Raw genomic sequence first — 21,078 nt, 5'->3', positions numbered from 1 at the left:
ATTCGGTAGAAAGGGTTTGACTCTAATTATAAAACAATTCTAGCTTTGATTCAAAAACTCACCTTGCCTGCTATTAGTATATACTAATATGATAGCTAAGCAAGGGATTAGCTAAGAAATAATCTCCAACATTTTTGTATGAGCATGATTATTGGTAAACAAGTTTTACAGCAATAGATTTTTCATAAATTAATTATTTACTCTAACAGGATTTTTATAAATTATAAAAAATATATTAATTGTTTAAAACTACAATTATTATAAAACATGCAAAGGTACACATTAAATAATAAGACAATATAATTTCTAATATATTATTTGCATATCCGGATTATAGCATTGTGCACCCTATGAGGAAGAGGTCCTCCACTTTGGAGACCACTGTAACTTCTTAAACTTTCATATGCATATTACCTGAGGATTTTCTTAAAATGAAGATTTTGATTCAGTAGGTCAAGGGTGGGATACTTTGTAGGATTGCATAAAAAATATTACTAGCAACTAAAACCCATATGGAAAGTGCTTACCTTTAACTTTTGCTGTCTTACCTAAAAATGTGGGATAGCTTGCTACTTTCATTGAATTATCTTGAAGGAAAATTATACAGAAAAGTTCTAAAAGAGATTTTACTGCAGAATTATCAAGGGAAATAATATCTATAGTATAGTATAAAATATATAAGCAATTATATGAATTTAAAAGAAGAAAATTTTGGTAACTATAAACATCAAAAATAAATTTTACAAGTTTTTGTCAGAAGAAATCATACAATTATTAAGTTAGAGACACAAAAAATTAAGTTAGAGACACTTTAGAGTCCTGGCTGGTTTTGCTCAGTGGTTAGAATGTCAGCCTGTGGACCAAAGGGTAATGGGTTTGATTCCTCTTGTGGATTTGATTCCCGGCTCAGGTCAGGGCCCAAGTGGGAGGCAACCAGTTGATGTTTCTCTCACCTCTCTCTCTCTCTCTCTCTCTCTCACCCTCCAACTTTCACTCTCTCTAAAAGATCGATGAAAAAAAAATATCCTCTTTAGATCAGGATAAAAAAAATGACTTTAGATATTTCTATTGTTTTCATTAGATTATTAAGCTTTAATACAGGTTTAACATTGTTACATGAATATAGCACAGAAAAATATTTTTTGCATTGTTGGCCTTGCTTTCCTACATCTGTAAAGATATTTTTAGTAAGCACAAGGAGGAAATTGAAGTATCATTCTGATTTTCAGATTATTCTGGTCCAATTATTCACGTCACTTAATGAGGCCTTTCTGCAAGGGAATCATCGCAGCTGCAAGAAACATGCAAATCACATTGTAAGGCATCCAGAGTTGAGAAATCCTGTGGTAATCTATACGAATATCTTTCTTTATAATCTGTAAGCATAAAGTATGAATATTTTCAAAGTAAACTTGAATATTTTTCAAATTTGGTTTATTAAAATATACAATCCTTGGAATATAGTTCGTATTCAACTATTAGAGTTGTTTGGGAAAGGAATATAAGTTTTGAAAATAAAAGAATATGTTACAATTATGCTTTTGTCCTGCTTGAAGATCTTAACAAAGCAGCTTTAATAACTAATTCTAAGAGGGATTATACTGACCATTTTACTTTTATATTAATTAAAATTTACTAACTTAATTATCAACCAGTAATAAACTCATACTATGACTTTTATATTTAATATACCATCATAAATGCTGGTACATCATAAATAAAGTAGGTGCTCTTTAAGAATGTGGAATCTAAAGAACAAAATAAACTGATGAACAAAATAAATCCAGGGACATGGAATAAGGCAGGGGGGTGGGGAGAATTAACCAAAGAACTTATATGCATATGTGCATAACCCATGGACACAGACAATAGTGTGGTGAAGGCCCGTGGGGTGGCAGGGGAAGGCAGGCGAGAAGGGGTCAATGGGGAAACAGGGGACATCTGTAACACTTTCAACAATAAAGACAAATTTACATAAATAAATAAATAAATAAAAATAAATGGAAAGAATAAGAGAAACATTAAAATCTAATCTAAAAAAATAATCAACTATTACATTAAATATAGATGGATTAAATAACCATGTAAGTCAAAGATCAGTATCCTGGAACAAAAACAAACTTAATGCAGGTTCATTAATAATTAAAAAATTATACCTTTAAGGTGAGAATCACTACTGTATAGAGAAAAAATATTTCATAACTTAAAAAACAAATTCAGCAAGAAAAAATTGAATTCATAAATATTGATAGCATACATTGAAATAAAGTAAGAAAGATAAAATATATATTATATAGGAATTTTTTAATTAGAAAAAGATTACTGGGAGAAATTAAAGGTAATCTTAATAACATAGAGGTATATACTATGCTCTGTTCAAATTGATGTTACATTACTTAATACAACATTGCTTAAAGTAATAAAGTATTTGAAATGGCAGTATAAAAATATTCTTCAACGTAGAGGCACAAGATGTATCAACTCTGATTTTAGAATTTTCTTTTTCACATGGCCATAAATAAGAAAATTTCTTTAAGTTTGTAAAGCATCTAGGTCATACTATTTATTTTTGGTTCTAAATGTTTTCAATTTAATGATTAGACTTTAGTAAACAGTTTCTACAGCATTGCAATTGTTTCCTAACATCTACAGCCTACTCTGAATAGCATCATATATTTTACCATCAATTTTTTAAATATGTTTTTATTGATTTTTAGAGAGAGAGGGAGGGAGAGGAATGGGGGTTTGGAAACATTGCTGAGAGAGAAACATCATCAATCAGCTGCCTCCTGCACACCCCTACTGGGGATCGAGCCCGCAACCCAGCCTGACCAGGAATCGAGCCAGTGACCTTGTGGTTCATGGATTGATGCTCAACCACTTTGCCACCCCTGCTGGGCTGTTTACTATCAATTTGATTTTTAAAATCTCACTGTGGAATAAATCCATTCAGTTTTCACTTCTATGTTCTAGGTGTGACCGTACTTGAAGGCCCGATTTATGCTGTGGGAGGCCATGATGGCTGGAGCTATCTGAATACGGTGGAGAGATGGGATCCCCAGAGTCAGCAGTGGACTTTTGTTGCAAGTATGTCAATTGCCCGAAGCACAGTTGGTGTAGCAGCACTGAATGGCAAGTGAGTAGATTTTTCCTTTTTATCTGGGAAAAAAAAAGTTTTTGAGTGAATATTCTTATAAATTAAAACTTAGATTGTTCAGTTAAAATCTTTTAAAAATATCTTCAGATTTTGTTTTAAAAAATTAGTCTTCATGGATAATTGACAAATCAAGAAAGACTGTGCATTTTTCTGGTTGTCTCTTCAAATAAAATAGAAACCAAAACTTCTTCACATGAATTGCTGGTTAAAGATGTATCAAATACATTTCATGAAATTACATTCAATAAAGATTTGCAAACTTAATATTCTTTCTGATAACATTACCCGATGAGACTCCAAAAGGCTATAAGAAGTTTGGTGCCCAATATATAATTTTTGCCTAATTATAACAATCTAGTCACTTTTCACAATTTCTACTTCTTTTACTCTATATCAGGAATTCTCAGCCTTAATACTCTTTACTTTTTGAGCCAGATATATTTCTGTTGGGGGTGAGGCTCTGGCCTGTGCATTGGAGGGTATTTAACGGCATCCTGAGCTTCTATGCACTAGGTGCTGGTTACTCTGACCCCAATGTGACAAACAAAATGTCTGCAGACGTTGTCAAATGTCCTTGGGGATGGCAAAATGCACTCCTTCTCATTCCCTTGAGAACCCCTGGCCTAAACAAAGCTAATAACACATCTTTGCCTGGACAACTGCTCAAACTAACAATCTGGTCTCCCTACTCATTCCCATACAGTCCACTTGCTAAAGCAGCCAGAACAACCCTTTATGAATGCAAATAATGTTAGTGTTCTTCAAGGGCTCTCTTTGCAATTAGAATAAAATGCATGTCTTTACCTACAAGGAGCCACTAGATTTTGCCCCTGTCTACTCCTTTTTCTCTGTGCATCAGCCAAGTTGCCCTTTTACCTATGCCTCAAATATGGCAACTTCTAAGCCAACTCAGTCCTTTTGTGTTTTCTTTTTTCTTTTGTTTGAGATGCTGTTTCTAGCAAATCTCAGGTGCTTGAATCCTTCTCATTATTCAGGTTTCATCTCAGAATTTGTTCACATGAAGTTGTTTATTAGCCATTATATTTAAAATAGGCAACACTGCATACCTTTCCAAACTATTTACTTACTGTTCTTGAAATTATATATGTTATTGTTTTTGTCTCTTTTTTAAAAAAATATATATTTTATTGATTTTTTACAGAGAGGAAGGGAGAGGGATAGAGAGTTGGAAACATCGATGAGAGAGAAATATTGATCAGCTGCCTCCTGCAAACCTCCTACTGGGAATGTGCCTGCAACCAAGGTACATGCCCTTGACCAGAATCAAACCTGGGACCTTTTAGTCCACAGGCCAATGCTCTACCCACTGAGCCAAACCGGTTAGGGCTGTTTTTGTCTCTTATCCCTAGTTTTATAAGTTCACTAAATGTTGATATTTTGTAAGCATCATTCATTGTTATATTCCTGGGCTTGATAGCCCTTTACCATATGTACTCAGTAAATGGTGAATGAATTGCCCTGACTTTTTGTTAATCCTCACCGAAGGATATTTTTTCCTTTAATTTTTAGAGAAAGTAGAAGGGAGAGAGAGGGGGAGGACGAGAAAGAGACAGAGACAGAAACAGACAGACAGACAGATACATTGATTGGCTGCCTCCCTCCCCCACGTGCCCTCACATGTCCTGATGGGGCAGGGATGGAACCTGCAACCCAGGTACATGCCCTTGACAGTGAATTGAACGCTTAACCCTTTGGTGCGAAGGCTGGCACTCTAACCACTGAGTGACACTGACCACGCCCAATTTAGTTACTCCTAATAACCTTTGAGAATCTAAATGTATTTTCTAAATATGTGTGAGTATGTATATTTACAAAGTTACTATTATAATCCTATCTAATAATAGACAACGATTGAAATTGACTGTACCTTCGCTACGTCTCCCATTGGCTAATCAGCAAGATATGCAAATTAACCGTCAACAAAGATGGCAGTTAACTTGCATACGTAGACACGAAGCAGCCCGAGCAAAAATTCCAGCCGCTGGAGTCTCAAGAGGCTTGGAGGCGCCTCCGGCAGGAGCGAAGGCCTGGGTCCCGGGTGCTGGAGGAAAACCGGTGCCGGCAGCCAGGGGATGGGAAGGGCTATTGCACGAATCTTTTCGTGCAACAGGCCTCTAGTATACTGCTTCTGTCACCTAAATTGTAAATAAATATTACCGTAGCATTAAAAACTTTTGGAAATTCAAATTTTAATGGCTATTTAGTAGTAAATCATATGAAAAAAACACCCAAATAAACAAAACTAAATGTAAGTCAGTAGTCTCTCATTTTTTACATCAAAAGTATTTAATTGTATCTAAAATACTTATATCTAAAATAATACATATCTAAAATATTGCCCGAAATTTGATATAGAAAACTATTATTTTCAGGCTTAAAATAAATATTTTAAGTATTTTATTTAGTAGGATTTCTTTTCCATAAATGCCTTTTCTCCCTGGTAATTTTCTTTTCCACATAAACTGGGAAATTTTGTCTTCTATATCATAAATTCAATAATTGACATTTTGTTTATGAGTTTTATTATGAATTTTTCCAATGTAAACTTAAAATTTTTTGCATTTTAGTTTTTCTTACATGATATTTTTGATTCCTCTCTTTTCTATCTACTTCATAAGCATTTTTTTCAATTGAGTGTGCTAGCTTATCATCTTATCTTTAAAATGTCTTGTATCACCAAATGTATATTTTCTTAATTTTTTTTGAAAGCACTGTTTACTGAATTCTCCCAGAAAGGAAAAGTTGAAAAGTATATACTTTCTTTGCTTGAATAGTAAGATGTTCTTATGTTAAGGAAAGACCCTTAGCCATACTCCATTGTGCATCATTTTGTCATTCCATGTACTCCTTGTGATTTTTCCTGTCAGAGCATCTAAGTCTTTTATCTCACAGTCAGTATATGTAATTATTATTTTAAAAATCTATCAGGTAAGGAAAGAATGGTGGAGCAGAATCATGGAAAGCCAAAGCAAATTGCTACCTGTTAATTTCGTTTTTGTATTTGGTAAAGAGACTTTTCTGCAGCATAGTTTTAACTATCAAACTTTCTGCTAGTACCATCTTTAATATCAAATAATATCTTCAGACATTCCTGTAATTTTCTTTTGACTGTAGTAGTTAAGAAAAATCCAGAATCTTACTATCATTGCTACCTTGGAAAACCATTGTGTACAAATAAAAAGGATTTCAAATTATATATACCCTATTTATTTCATAGTGATGGTATGCTATATTAAAAAAATGGTTAGAGCTTTTCTTCCTATAGCTTTCTTGTTATACTGATATTTGTCTGAAGAGGTAATTGAAACATATTACCAACTTTCCACCTAGTCTCATCTGTAAGTTATGCAAAAGACATTTCTTGGAATTGTTTATTTTTAAAAATATATATATTTTTATTGATTGCAGAGAGGAAGGGAAAGGGAGAGAGAGATAGAAACATCAATGATGATAGAGAATCATTGATTGGCTGCCTCCTGCATGTCCCACAACCTGGGCATGTGCCCTGACTGGGAATCGAACAGTGACCTCCAGGTTCATAGGTCGATGCTCAACCACTGAGCTACACCAACTGGGCTGGAATTGTTTCTTTGTGAATTAGGTACATTCCATTTCCCACTCCTCTATGAATATATTTTTAAAATTCTGCTATACCTTTTAATAGCAATCACAAAAAATTATTTTTAAATTTATGTTAATATTGTCATTTTAGTTATAGAGAATATATGTTATTAATATCATTTTACTACCTATGTTTATATTTTTGGTAGGACTATTTTTTCTTAAAAAATACAATTTTTTATTTAATGTTACTTAATTTATAAATTAATAAAAGTTTTCTTTATTCTACATTAAATTCATTTTTTAAAGTGTCCTGCAGACTTAGCTATTCATGGATAGTAAAACTTGCAATAGGAGAATGAACATTTCTCTTCGATGTTAATGTTTTTTAATTCCTGTATAGATAAGTATAGACTTTGTTAGCCTTTTTCCTTTTTCTAATATTTATATAGGAGTAACAATCTATCTGTTTATTGGTCATTTTTTTCCTGCCACTTACATTAATGCTTAATGGGTTCATTTCTTGTATTCTTTAGAAGATGAATATCTCATTGACACAGCAAATTTTATTTTTTTTTGTTCTAAATATATTTTTTATCCTTGATGTATTACAGTTATCTCTCATTTTACCCCTTTTACCTCTTTCCTCCCAGCCCCTCCCCACTCTTCACCACCCTATTGCCCATGTCCACGGGCTATGCATATAAGTATATAAATTCTTTGGTTTATCTCTTCTGGTCCTCCTAGCCCCACATCGAGGTAGGTCAGCAAATTTTCTTAACAGGGATGAGAAATATCCTTACCTATTTATTATCTTATTTATTTGCAACATTATTCGGTAAGGATGATACACACATACATACAAACAGACTATATTAAAGTTACTCATCTTATTCTAGGTTTTTAATAATTACCTCCCATTATAACTTTGTGTTCCTTCCCTAATACTTTACGTTGAAATATCTTAAAATATGTGTGTTTTGTTATAGATCCCCCCAAACTCAATCAGAAATAAATGGGATAAAAATCTAATAAACAAAATATTTAATGGACAATGTTTTATAAATTTCATATATTATTATAATTGTAATGTTGATCCATTTTTTTCTAATGCCTCTTTTAACTTAGTTATACATGGGATTTATCATTTGGGTTGTTTTTCTTTTTGTTTTATTTTTTGGCCAGCTAGAATATTTAATATCTTAAGAAATTCTGTTTTACTCTAAAGCATTATTCATACCAAATATCAGAATGTGATAGTATTCAAAGTTTTTACTTTTTAATTGAGTGTATTTTCCCAAATTTTAATTTTATTCTATAGAATGTTTTAAATAATGCGACATTTACTTCAATTAATCTTTCTCCTTTAAAACAAAATAGTACAACTCTCATTTGAATATCTTTTTCCCACCCCCACCACAGGTATGATTTAATCGCCTAAAAATTCTGTGGTTTGATGACTGTCTATTGATGTCTTTTTGTTGTTTTTCTGTTTTACTCAGAAAAAAATATAATCACTAGAAAGTCACCTTTCACTTTAGACCCGTAGCAGAAAATTGTTTCAACATCACCCTTTGACAGTTGTTTTTCTCATCTCTATTGATGTGTGTTTTTCCCCCTCTTATGTTATTTTCACATTTCTCTAATGTGTCATTCTAATCTGACTATTGCTTCTCTGGATGTGATTTTGAATAATTTTTCTAATTAAGGCTAATCAAAATAGTGAACGTCCCTCTTGAATTTAGATTATTTATGATACTATTTGTTGTGGGAAAACAAGAAGTTGGTTTATAGCTTAAAATTAATGCATGTATTCTGATGAATTTAAGAGCAAAATTATATCCATTTCATGAAACATTTTGGTCAGTCTTCCAATAAGAAGATTATGCTAAATGGAATTTACATCATCTTATGTCAGCACACCCACAAACTTACTCAATGAATAAGAAAAATACAACCAAACAGTTAACAGATATTGGTTGTATATAGCCATGTGACTCCTGAATATCTCCACTAGTGATTCCATGATTCTTTTGTGCTTTTAGCTTTAGGTTGGTTCTTTCAAACTTTGCACCTAAAAGCTCTTTCTTGTTTGTTTATTTTTATTTTCTCAGCTCATACAGCAGATACTGACACTGTCTGCGTACATCCATAAATGCTTGAATTTTAATAAATGCATTCTATTGCCCCTAGTGATCCCCCAAACAACTGAGTTCATTTCATTATTCCATCCAAAACTTATTCAAACATTCTTTCAAAATCTCATGTTAGTTATATTCATGGGAGAGTTGCCATTTCTGCAAGTCACAATTTTTGCAGTTGCAGCCGGAATTTTATGCAGCTTGGAGAATCACGAGAACAAGTGTCAGAGTCTGTCGTTTTATTTGGTGTGCCCCCATATCTAGCACAGTAACTCACTTATGCATCAAGGCCCGTCACTTGCTTGGTGATTCCAAATACCCTGTTTCTATTTTTGTATTCAAACTTTAGTGTTGTCTTTCTTAAAAGTGGACCTCCACATTTTATATAAGCTTTTATATAATAAGCAATTTATATTAAAATTTGTATTATCTTAGATTCACACATTTTTTTTTAAATGAAACTCCTTGTTTACTGAATCTCACTTGGGAGGTTTGTTTGCCTCCTGGGGGTCGGGGTGGGGGTGGAGGTGGGAAATGACTTTTAAGCTGGGACTTGATTGACTTAACAGCTTTCCAGAAAGTGGGGAAATCTATGAGAAGCAAGGAGAAGGAACAATTTGTGTCAAGTCCTTGAGTGTGAAATGCAAACAAATGGAGGGGATTTGAGTTTGGCTGGAATATAATGAGAGAGAGTGTCCCTAACAGATTGGACATAAAAGGAGGCCTCAGGTCACATAACAACTTGGCTAAGGTAAAGATGTTATAAAGGCTAAAACAGGGCAGTGACATGGTTGCAATTCAATTTTATAAAGATCACTCTGGTGAAGAATAATGTATAATTGTTCAAAGAAATTCCATCATAATAGTGGATTGGCTAAGATGTACTCCAGTGGTTCAAAGGGATTATTTGATAAATCATGCCTCAGTACTAGAATGTAACAGAAACAACAGATAATTCATTGTAGTCCCCAGTTTGAGCTCAGCCAATACCAGGCTCCACAGTCTGGAATGCAGTATATTTTATGATTTTGAACTCTTCTTTCTTCTCCAGTCTTCGCTCTTACCCTGGCCTTACAGTCTCTCTATGTCCCAGACATACTGAATCACTCCGATTCCCTGAACATGCTTTGATAGTTGACACCCTTTTGCCTTTTCACATGCTCATCTCTCTGCTTTGATTTTCTTTCCCTTGTTTATTCTTAATAACTGTGACTATCCACTTAGTTTTTCTCCTCAGATTTTCACCTAATCTTCAGAGACATTTGAAAACTCTCTAGAGTGATAGCCTAAAACAACTCAAGTTCTTTATGTGCACGGCAGTTCATGTGGCAAGATCACCACTAACAGGATGCAGTTTATTAGACTTGAGAAAAATAGTGTCAGGAAATATTAAAGCAACAAAGGAAGGGAATGCAGAATTTTAAGAGGGGTAGAGCATGAGTTGGCAAGGAAAGAGGGAGGGATTAAGAATAGAAGTGGCCACCCTAACTGGTTTGGCTCAGTGGATAGAGCGTCACCCTGCAGACTCAAGGGTCCCAGGTTCAATTCCAGTCAAGGGCATGTACCTTGGTTGCGGGCACATACCCAGTGTGGAGTGTGCAGGAGGCAGCTGATCAATGTTTCTCTCTCATCGATGTTTCTAACTCTATCCCTATCCCTTCCTCTCTGTAAAAAATCAATAAAATATATTTTTAAAGAAAGAATATATCTTTTTAAAAAAAGAATAGAAGTGGCCATTTCTATCAGGTTTAGGTTGTTGAATTCTACCAAGTGTTGGGATGTGGTTAATTGACCCAAAGTAATTTGTGTATTTGAAATTGTGAGTTGTTTTCCTTTTTAGAAAATATGGGCACATTCTAATAAATTAAGGTAAGTATTTTCTATCAAACTTTAACGCACAATCTTGCATGCCAGCCATGTTTTAAATGCAGCAAGTCTCGGTCTGAGTTTTCCCCACGCATCCACATTTCTAGGAAGGAGGAACAAAAGCAGCATACAAGCTGTTGTAAGCTTACCGACATCCGCTCACTGTACTATCAGGCACCGCAACAAGTACTTTTCACAAAAAGATTCCCTGAATGGCAGAGGTGAAGTATTCTGACAGCAGGATCTATCAGCAAGCCTTCTTTTGGGACTAAATTAAAGAGTTCTCACTGGGACACAAAGGATCAAACAGAGTTATGGCTCTAGGGAGCTGTTTTGAAGCGTTTATGTTATGGGGGTTGTGAAATTTTTACACTTTTATTATGCAAAGGAAGGGATAACAACATACCTTCTGGGTAACCATATTGTGAATCAAAATCATAATTCATATCACAGGCTAATCAGTAAAGCCTTAAAATATTTAGAATATGTAATTGGAGGCACTTTCCATAGCCATTCCTGGAATATGCACTATTGATAAAGTATGACAAGTATTAAATAACTTTACTTCGGATACAGATTGGAAATAATGTTAAATTTCTGGAAGCAGACAAAGTAGTATCAGGAAAGATTGTCTATTAGAAACACAGCTGAATTCATTGATGAGAAATTAAGGAGCAGCAACCTAGCCTCTATAGCAGCGGTTCTCAACCTGTGGGTCGCGACCCCTTTGGCGGTCGAACGACCCTTTCACTGGGGTTGCCTAAGACCATCCTGCATATCAGATATTTACATTATGATTCATAACAGTAGCAACATTATAGTTATGAAGTAGCAACGAAAATAATTTTATGGTTGGGTCACAACATGAGGAACTGTATTTAAAGGGCCAGAAGGTTGAGAACCACTGCTCTATAGGAAGTAGGTGCTTAAGATAGAAGGCACAATGGTACCCAGGACTGGAAAAGACCCAGTGTTGGGTCAGAAACGTCTAAGTATCTCCTAATACTCATTCGCTCCTTTTCATATGACAATATAAACACCAATTGTTAGATAGGCACATGGTCACCTAAAATAAGAACATTTCCAGCACCTTACCAGTTAGGGGTTGCCATGTGACTAAGTTCTGGCCAATGGCATGTAAGACGTGAGCTGTGCACTTAAAAGATGAAATCTTAAAAGCAGAGGATGTGCTCCTTCTTCCAGTCTTCTGGCTTCCTGCCACGTGAACTATGGTTGTGACAACAAGAGGTACCTTAGGGCATCAGGACAACAGCGTTCATAGATAATTCAACCATCGGGTTCTAGCATTACTGCACATTTTCCAAACAAGAAGTATCGGCAACTTTTTTTCATACTATCTTATTCAGAGCATTTGTAAATCAGACAGCTTTGGAAGATAGAAACAATGTCTTTCTTTGGGACAGAGAGCAGAACTGTTTCTTCTCCAGAATAATAATGCCTCTCTCCAGAGCAAAAGTTAGGTAGGTTTGTTGGCATCCTCTTTTAAAGAATAAGCATTTCGCCCTAACTGGTTTGGCTCAATGGATAGAGGGTCAGCCTGCAGACTGAAAGGTCCCAGGTTCGATTCCAGTCAAGAGCATGTACCTTGGTTGCGGACACATCCCCAGTAGGAGGTGTGCAGGAGGCAGCTGATCAATGTTTCTCTCTCATCAATGTTTCTAACTCTCTATCCCTCTCCCTTCCTCTCTGTAAAAAAATCAATAAAATATATTTAAAAAAAGAATAAGCATTTCATAAACTCAGTGACCTTCAAATGTGAGAAAAACCCACTGTGTGTCAGCATTTCCCCGAGTCTCTCTGCATCAGCCTGGTGGGACTTGGGGGGACGTGAAGCAGCAATATGAACATGAAGCTCATACTGTCTATTGTGCGGTGAGTAATGAAGTATTTTTCTCTGACCCAGGAATCATGTGTCTTCTTTCAGCTGTGATGGGGAATCTGTTAGTTGCCAAGTAGGGTTAAATTCTTACTCTTTACAGTTCATGGCAAAGGGTCAGACTCTACATATGACATAGTTATAAATGGGAACAGCCTGGCTCTCAGTACCTACAAAGCCACTTTACACATATTTGACCCATATCCTAATACAAGATTTCTTTCCTGCAACTGCTATTTTGTAGTTACTAGAATAGTAGATATGTGATACTCAGGCACATGGCAACTAGACCTCAACACACTGACAACTGGTCACTAAACTTTAGGTAAAACTCATTGGCATGCTGAATAAACACATACATTAGGGAAAGCGGTAGGGGAGACTCAGATTCTTGCCATACTCAGCAAAATTCTACAAGAGTTTGCTAAAGTCAGGAATATTTCTGACTCCCTGCCAATGTTTGGCTTGCAAGGGAAATACTAGTTAATATGCACAGCAAACTGAACTATGACCTTGATGATCTCTAAGAATATTGTTTTTTTGTCCTTTTCTCATTGCCTCAGAGTGAAGTTCCAACTCTATAGCAGGACACACAACCCCCTTCATTCTCCTTTTAATCTTCTCATTCTACCAGCTGAATCTCTTCTTTCCCTCCCATCACTACAACCTCTTCCATCAACATGACATACCTGCCACTCTTTATTTGTCACCTTCTATGACCTTTCATGACCCTTGTCTTTACTCATAATATTTCCCTACATGTAATGCTTTTTCCTTACTTCATCTTTCAAATTTCTACTCATCTTTCAACTCTAAGTTAAAATGTCAAATTTCCTTTCTCGCTCTGAAACTGTCAGCTGTCACTTCCTATGTTATCAGGGTACAGATTCTTCTTTGCTCTTCAGATTCTCAACATCTAACTTGTCCTTGTAGTAACAAAGCAGGAAATCAATCTACACTATATTTAAATAGATTGTGAGGGGAGATCTGAGAAGATAACCTTTGATAATTGTCCATAAAGTTTGATGCATACCTTCTAGCATTTATTCTAACTGCTTATAATATAATGTTTATATCCTTGGTTATTTTTATAACTTTAATGTAATTACAGTAATAGTTATTATTATTGTTATTTATTTTTACATTTAAATTTTTAGTCACTTAGCAAATTTCCATTTCAAAATAAGTGGATTATAGATAGTGGTTAATAACATATATTTGTAAAGTACACAATTTTCAAGGTCTTTTCAAATACTGAAATGCATTTATTGATTTTAACAATAGATCCATAAAGCAGTCCTAAAGGACACTATCATATATTTTACATAAGTTAAGTTTTCTGATTTCTTTTTCACAGCTTGTTCTTGAGGAAAAAAAATTGGTTTATTTATTCTTTTCAACTAATTTTTCCCTAACATTATCAATAATTTATGTTATATTATTAAAGTTATAATAAATTTATTACTGATCTGTAGACTATATAATACCATGAAGGGCATTAAAAAGGCTAGATATAAAGTGAAAGAAACCACTGATAATCTAGCTTAGCCTTTAGTAAATCATTTACAAAGTAATAGTTACCATACACATATAAAACACTTATTTTACAAAAGAAACTGTCAAAAATTAGGTCATTTGTATTAAAGCATTACATAAATTTCTTTATTCTATAATCCCTTGTGTTATTAGACTTTATTAGGGGAAGTTTACGTAGAAGAGAGACTGAATGAATAGTGGTTTGTAATATATGTAATTATATTAAAGAATCAATTATGATATTACAAACTTTATGGGATTGTTTAATTTCCAAATAAAAGTCTATACTAATAGGTTCAATATTGACTTTTATATTGTAAGCAATATGTTATATTAATTACCATTACTTTTATATACATTTAGCTATATATTTGTATATGTTAGCATATTTAATAATCTTAGAAAAAGAAAATGTATGATATATTGCTGCACAGGAATAATGTATTATCAGCAACACTGAGTTCAGATGTAGCAATACCATAATTTATCACTGTTATATGTATAAATAAATAGAACAGCTTAAAGTCAATAATTTCTTTAAAACAATAGACAAAAGAGAGAATGCTTTTCTTATATATAAAATATGTGCTTCATGTGAAGATTCCCAATAAGCAAAATTCCTGCAAAAATATTTAGTTAAATTTTAATAATAATACATCAAGCTTATTGCATACTTCCCTTGAGTTAGACCTTCGATATAAGTAAAACAAAAACATAAGTGAAGTTCAGATTTCAGAAAGTTTTTAGGAAGATAAAATCTTCTGAGTGAATAATTATTTCACTTCTGGGTGCTTTTGCAGGCTAAATTGTTCGATACTTGTTCTACAAAATGTTCCTATTAGTTAATATCAACATGTTGCAAGATTGAGAGCTGGCAGACAACTTGTTGAGTAATCAAGCAAAAAATCATTATGTCCATAAAGGGCACACTCAGGCAATCAGAAACACTTTATCGTGGCAGGCATTCAAAGAAACTTAAACAGCTTTAAAAAATAAGTCTCCAGTATTTGAATCAGTTTAGCCATCATATTTTAGAGTTAGTAAAATATAATAGAGCATAAATTTGTAAATATAAGACCTGAATTAAATTATATTGTAAGCAGTAATGTCTTCCTGAACATTTATTTATAAATTGAAAAGTACTGAATTGTCTATTTACCAATATATTAAGCATAATATCCACTAATAAGACAAAAAATTCATAACATCTAACCATATTAAAACCCAAGCAAGTAATATCACCCTCTGCTCAAAAAATGTCTTATGGCTTCCTGTTTCACTCAGAGTGAATGTCTACAAATACCTGTATGAGGTTCACCCTGTACTCCCTACCTCTCACCTCATCTGCCACTCCTCCCTCAATCTCTGCTCCAGCCACTCTGGCTTCCTTGCTGCTCCTGGACCTTGGTAGTTACCTGTTCTGCCTGCTCGAATCTTCTCTGGCAGATACTCCTGAACTCACATCCAACCACTATTATCTTCTTCAAATTTTTCTGCGAACATCATCTTCTCAGTGAGAACTTCCTTGATGATATATTTAAAATTATAACCACAACCCCTCTCTTACCATTGCACACTTGGCCCCACTTCCCTGCTCTGTCTATGTTTATAGCACCCAGTCTTTATAAAGAAGTATATGTGTTTATTTTGTATGTTATGTCTACCCCTTATTCCAGAAGAATTCAGTGTAGGAATATTTATCCTGTTTTGTTCATGGATATATTTGCAAAACTTTAGATGATGTGTGTGGCATAAACTAGGCATTGAAAAGTATGTGTTGAGCGAATTAATAAATAAATGCCACTCTGTACCTCACTGTGATGAAATTTCCATAGTGATGACCAAATAGAAAAGATCTATTTTATTATAAATATTTTATTTTTAATCATTTAAGTATAATTTATGGTGTAGCACTTATTTTCCCAGATATGTAGCACACTTGTCATTAATGAAATAACTATAGGAAAATGAGTGTATTAAGTAATAAGTTTCAGCGATATTCAGTCAGATTAACATGACTACACACTATTTTCCTGTAAAGACTTATCTATGTAACACATTAGCTATAGGTTAAGCACTGATTAAGGAAGCTGATGTTATGACAATACTTGTTTAGATATTCCATTTAGTTAGTGTTCTAAAGAGTAGGGACAGAAACAAGAAGTAGGCATGATTTATTTGCCAGTGCAAACCAATTGCTCATCAAGTAAGATAATCAGTTTTCTTTTGATTATGGGAATTTTCAAGGAAAATTGGGTGTAAACATATCTTATTCTATATTTTAAATAATTCCTTAATATGTATTAAAATGATATATTAAAATATTGAATTAGTATGGCATAAGCAGTGTAAATCTATCTAACATCCTAGAAATAACTGAGGTTAGAAAATTATAGTTGTTTTAATTTCATCTGGTATTCTGCATCTAAGAATGATGGGAACTCTAGGCTTATGCAGTTATTTATAAAGTACCTCTAACAAAAATTTCCATGTGAAGGAGTATTTCAAATATATTTGAGACTCATACTGTGATTAAATTTATTTATAAATGACATTTCTTTTTCTACATTTTGTCATCCATACTATAGTATTAAGTCATGGTTTTCCAATTGTGTTTTCTAGGTTGTACTCAGTTGGAGGCCGTGATGGAAGTTCGTGTTTGAGTTCAATGGAGTATTATGATCCTCATACAAATAAGTGGAACATGTGTGCTCCAATGTGTAAAAGAAGAGGGGGTGTTGGAGTAGCCACATGTGATGGTTTCCTTTATGCAGTAGGAGGTCATGATGCTCCTGCTTCAAATCACTGTTCCCGGCTACTTGATTACGTAGAAAGGTAAGACCTCAAGGACACTGCTAAAGTGAGAGACAGTGCAAATTATACTGATGCCTAGTCCAAAGGCTTGCAAAAACTAGATTTAGGAAAGGTAAATTCCACCCCTAGAGCTTCTTCTCTCAATATCTCTAATTTTCCACTGCTAAATTCTTGGGGAAAATGACAAAGAAAATTAATATGATGAGGCTCCTACTTTTACCGTGAATACCTTGTATAAATGCTACCAATGAAATGATATTTCATACAAATATTCTCTTCTAACTTTACTGTATAATGTATTGAAATGTTGTTTGTGAACAGAGACATAAATAATTCAGTCTAGGAATACATTTATGGTGCAAAATTAGATTTAAATAAGCATAGCTATTTTAAGTTATAGGAGTGCAGTGGGTATAAGCTGCTTAAGTAATGCAGAAGCACATGGCATTATCCTGATTCTTATTCAAGCTCATACCCTGTGGCAGATTAATAGCATTTTTGCACTTTCTACAACATATATTCTGTATTAATGATTTCACATGTACATCATCAATAAATCAAGGTACTTCTGTAAAATTATTTTGCACATATGATGTAAAAATGTTTATAATTATAGGCAAATAAATCATTAGGAATAGCAAGAAGTAGTGTACAATGCTGTTTTAAACATAAATAGGTGGGTGGATATGTAGATGGACAAATTTTATTATCGGACAATAATTCTTATGGAAATGTAAAGGTATTATATAATGGTGGTGTTCAACTACATTTATGTAATATTTATGAAAAAAATTTAAAGAGTCAGGCTGCCTTACACACAAAGAACACTGGCATTTCAAATCAAATAAGGTAACAAGACAGAGACTGAGCATGAATAGGAACGTTAGAATAGTTGATGAAACAGAGAAAACTAATTCTGTAGCCAAGCCTCACTCCATGGACAACATCTTAGGGGACAAAATCAATATCCAAAATATGCAGTAAGTTCTAGCAAATTTAGGCCCAAGAGGTGCACTCCATTAGAAAAATCACATTCTTCTATTTACTTATTCAATATATATTTCAGGTGTATTTTTCACTGTGCTACATAGAGCTTAAAATGTATTGGAAGAAAGAGACAAAGAAATAGCTAATTCGAACTCTTTAAGATCAAAAACAAAACTAGAAACCAGACAGTGGATCAGAAAAGATGCTGAAAGGCATCAGTCTACTGCTGGCTAATAACAGATCAGGACCACCTTTACCTTCAAATTTGCATCCCAATAATGAGAACTGGTAGGAGAGGAGTGTCAAGACAACAAGAACCTACTACGCCTGCCTTTGTAATGCCCACTCTTGCTTCTTAGAATCTTTTCTTGTGTAGTAGCCAGAGGGATCTTTCCATAATGCACACTTGATCTGAAAGCACACGCGTTTTCAGTGTCAAATATCAATCCTATATAATAAAGGGGTAATATGCAAATTGACCATCACTCCAACACACAAGATGGCCACCCCCATGTGGACACAAGATGGCTGCCACAAGATGGCTGGCAGGGGAGAGCAGTTGTGGGTGATCAGGCTGGCAGGGGAGGGCAGTTGGGGGCAATCAGGCTGGCAGGGGAGGGCAGGTGGGGGGGGACCAAGTCTTCAGGGGAAGGCAGTTGGGAGCAACCGGGCATGCAGAAGAGGGCAGTTGGGGGCAATCAGGCCAGCAGGAGAGCAGTTAGGCATTGATCAGGCTGGCAGGGGAGTTGTTATGGGGGTGATCAGGCTGGCTGGCAGAAGCAGAAGCGGTTAGGGGCAATCAGGCAGGCAGGCAGAAGCAGTTAGGGGAATCAGACAGGCAGGCAGGCGAGCAGTTGGGAGGGGTCCCAGATTGGAGAAAGTGCAGGCTGGGCTGAGGGACATCCCCCCCCCCCCGCCCCCCGCCCAGTGCATTAATTTCGTGCACTGGGCCTCTAGTGTTATAATAAAAAATATTTGTTTTACATGAATTTTTCCACTAAACTAGGTTCTATGTGCTGATAATGATCAAGATTAGCTTGTCTATGCCCATGTTCCTATAGTTGGCACAATCTTTGGCACAGAGTAATCATTCAACAAAGAATTTATCGAATCATTCAGACAGTAAAAAGAACAGTCCTCAAATTACTTACAAGGAAAAGCATCTTAAGGTATACTGCAAATAAGTGCTTACATAGATTACTAGATAGATAAGTAGATAGATAGATAGGGATATATATACAAATATATATATATATATATATATATATGATTGATTGATAGGTAAATAGATAATAGATAAAGTGAAGGTTAGATAGATGGAAGAATGGAGGATGGATAGATGCTTGGATGTTTGGATGGACTGATGGAAAGACATATAGTTAAATATATTTTTATTTTTTATTTCTTTATTTGCATGTAAATATCCATTTCCACCACCAATGGCTGCATATCAATGATTTACATATAGTTGAGGCATATATTCCATAGCCAAAACTTTTTGAAGGGGCCTAAATTATTAAGCAACTTTTTGTATATTAGTTGAAAATTATATTAATATATCATTTAAACACTAATAAAATCTAAGTATGAATTTTGATATATTACTTGCAATAAATATAAAACTTTTATTCAAACTCTACTAAAATCCACTCCAGTCATATCAGAAAATGTCATCTAAAATAACAGCATTTAATATACAAGGTGTCCCCAAAAATGTATATACATCTATATATATAAAAGCCTAAGCAACCGTTCAACCATCTGACTGTCCGACAGGTAGCTATGATGTGTAATGACCACCAGGGGGCAGATGATCCTACAGGTAGCTATGACACCACTGACCACCCTGGGGAAGACACTTAACGCAGGAGCTGCCAAGCTGTGGTGACTTGGCAGCTGCAGTTCTTGGGTGATGCACTTGGAACCAGAGAGGAGGGAGCCTGATTCCGGGGTGAGTCACCCGAGAACCACCCTCTCTCAATCCAGGACCCATCAGGGGATGTCAGAGAGCTGGTTTTGGCCCAATCCCCATAGGCCAGGCCGAGGGACCCCACCGGTGCACTGGGCCTCTAGTACTTTGAATAATTATAAAGACAGTGTTTATTTAAAATACATTTTATTTTCATTTAATAGCTATCAGCTGTTAAAGTGTTTATACATTTTTTGGGGACACTCTATATTATTGTCAAGACACTGAACAGCATTTCATCATCTTTAGATCTTTGTTAAAAATGAAATAACTTAAAAATTTCTCTCAGGTATGCAGGGATAAATACATTATTCATTTAATTAAATAACTATTTTAAAAATTACCAAAACATTAATATATAAGTTAAGAATTAAATTTTGGATTATTTCATTTCTTTTAATTTCTCATTTTATGTTTTTGGTTCAAACATAATTTAAGAATTTTAGCATATCTAAGAAATGAAGAAAGGTAATATAGGAGGGATTTTTCTTTTTATTTAAATTATGGATTCTTATCAACTTTTAAAGTTTTTATATTTTTAACTTAGGCAGTGGTTGTGGCAAATGACTTGAAAAATCAGGATAAAGATGATAAAATAAAGCAATTTCATCAGCAACTTTGCCACATTTATTTATTTACATAAACTGATGTCTATATTTGATTCTTTTGCTGTTTTAAAATATGTCTTCTAGTGAAGGTTAAATTTTACCCAAATTGCAGTCTGTTTCTTTGTCTCTTTCCAATTGTACCTTTAGGCTCTATGTCCCAGGAGGATAGCATATAAGAAATGCTTAAACATATTGACTGAAAAAATCAATGGATGGATTAATGTGCATTGTCCGATGAATTGGGCCTTCTGATTTTAAATCCTACCAGGAATTATGGCATTTCTTTTTTTTTATTTCTATAGTTTGGACTAACAATACAAGAAAATTATTTTGTCTATTTTATAAACTAGAGGGCCAGTGCAAGAAATTTGTTCACGGGGGGGGGGGGGGGGGGTCCCTCAACCCAAGCTGGACCCCCCCCAATCTGGGAACCCTCCAGGAAAGTCCGACTGGTCGTTTAAGCTCAAACCTGGGGGGATTGGGCCTAAAGGGCAGTCAGAAATCCCTCTCATAATTCAGGA

The 21,078-nt window shown here is 34.6% G+C and overlaps 1 protein-coding gene across 1 annotated transcript in view; it reads left to right on the top strand.

Moving 5' to 3' along the window:
* Positions 1 to 21,078, top strand: part of KLHL1 (kelch like family member 1) — a 357,641-nt gene that overhangs the window by 321,068 nt on the left and 15,495 nt on the right. Inside the window, exons 8-9 of the mRNA XM_006098589.3 lie at positions 2,974 to 3,136; positions 16,802 to 17,014. Coding sequence (XP_006098651.1) covers positions 2,974 to 3,136; positions 16,802 to 17,014 — 376 coding nt within the window. The remainder of the gene's footprint in view (positions 1 to 2,973; positions 3,137 to 16,801; positions 17,015 to 21,078) is intronic.

Source organism: Myotis lucifugus, unplaced genomic scaffold (assembly GCF_000147115.1).
Source record: "Myotis lucifugus unplaced genomic scaffold, Myoluc2.0 scaffold_242, whole genome shotgun sequence".
NCBI classification, from domain to species: Eukaryota; Metazoa; Chordata; class Mammalia; order Chiroptera; family Vespertilionidae; genus Myotis; species Myotis lucifugus.
Note: the sequence above shows the minus strand (reverse complement) of the source record. Positions and strands in the feature narration are given on the sequence as shown.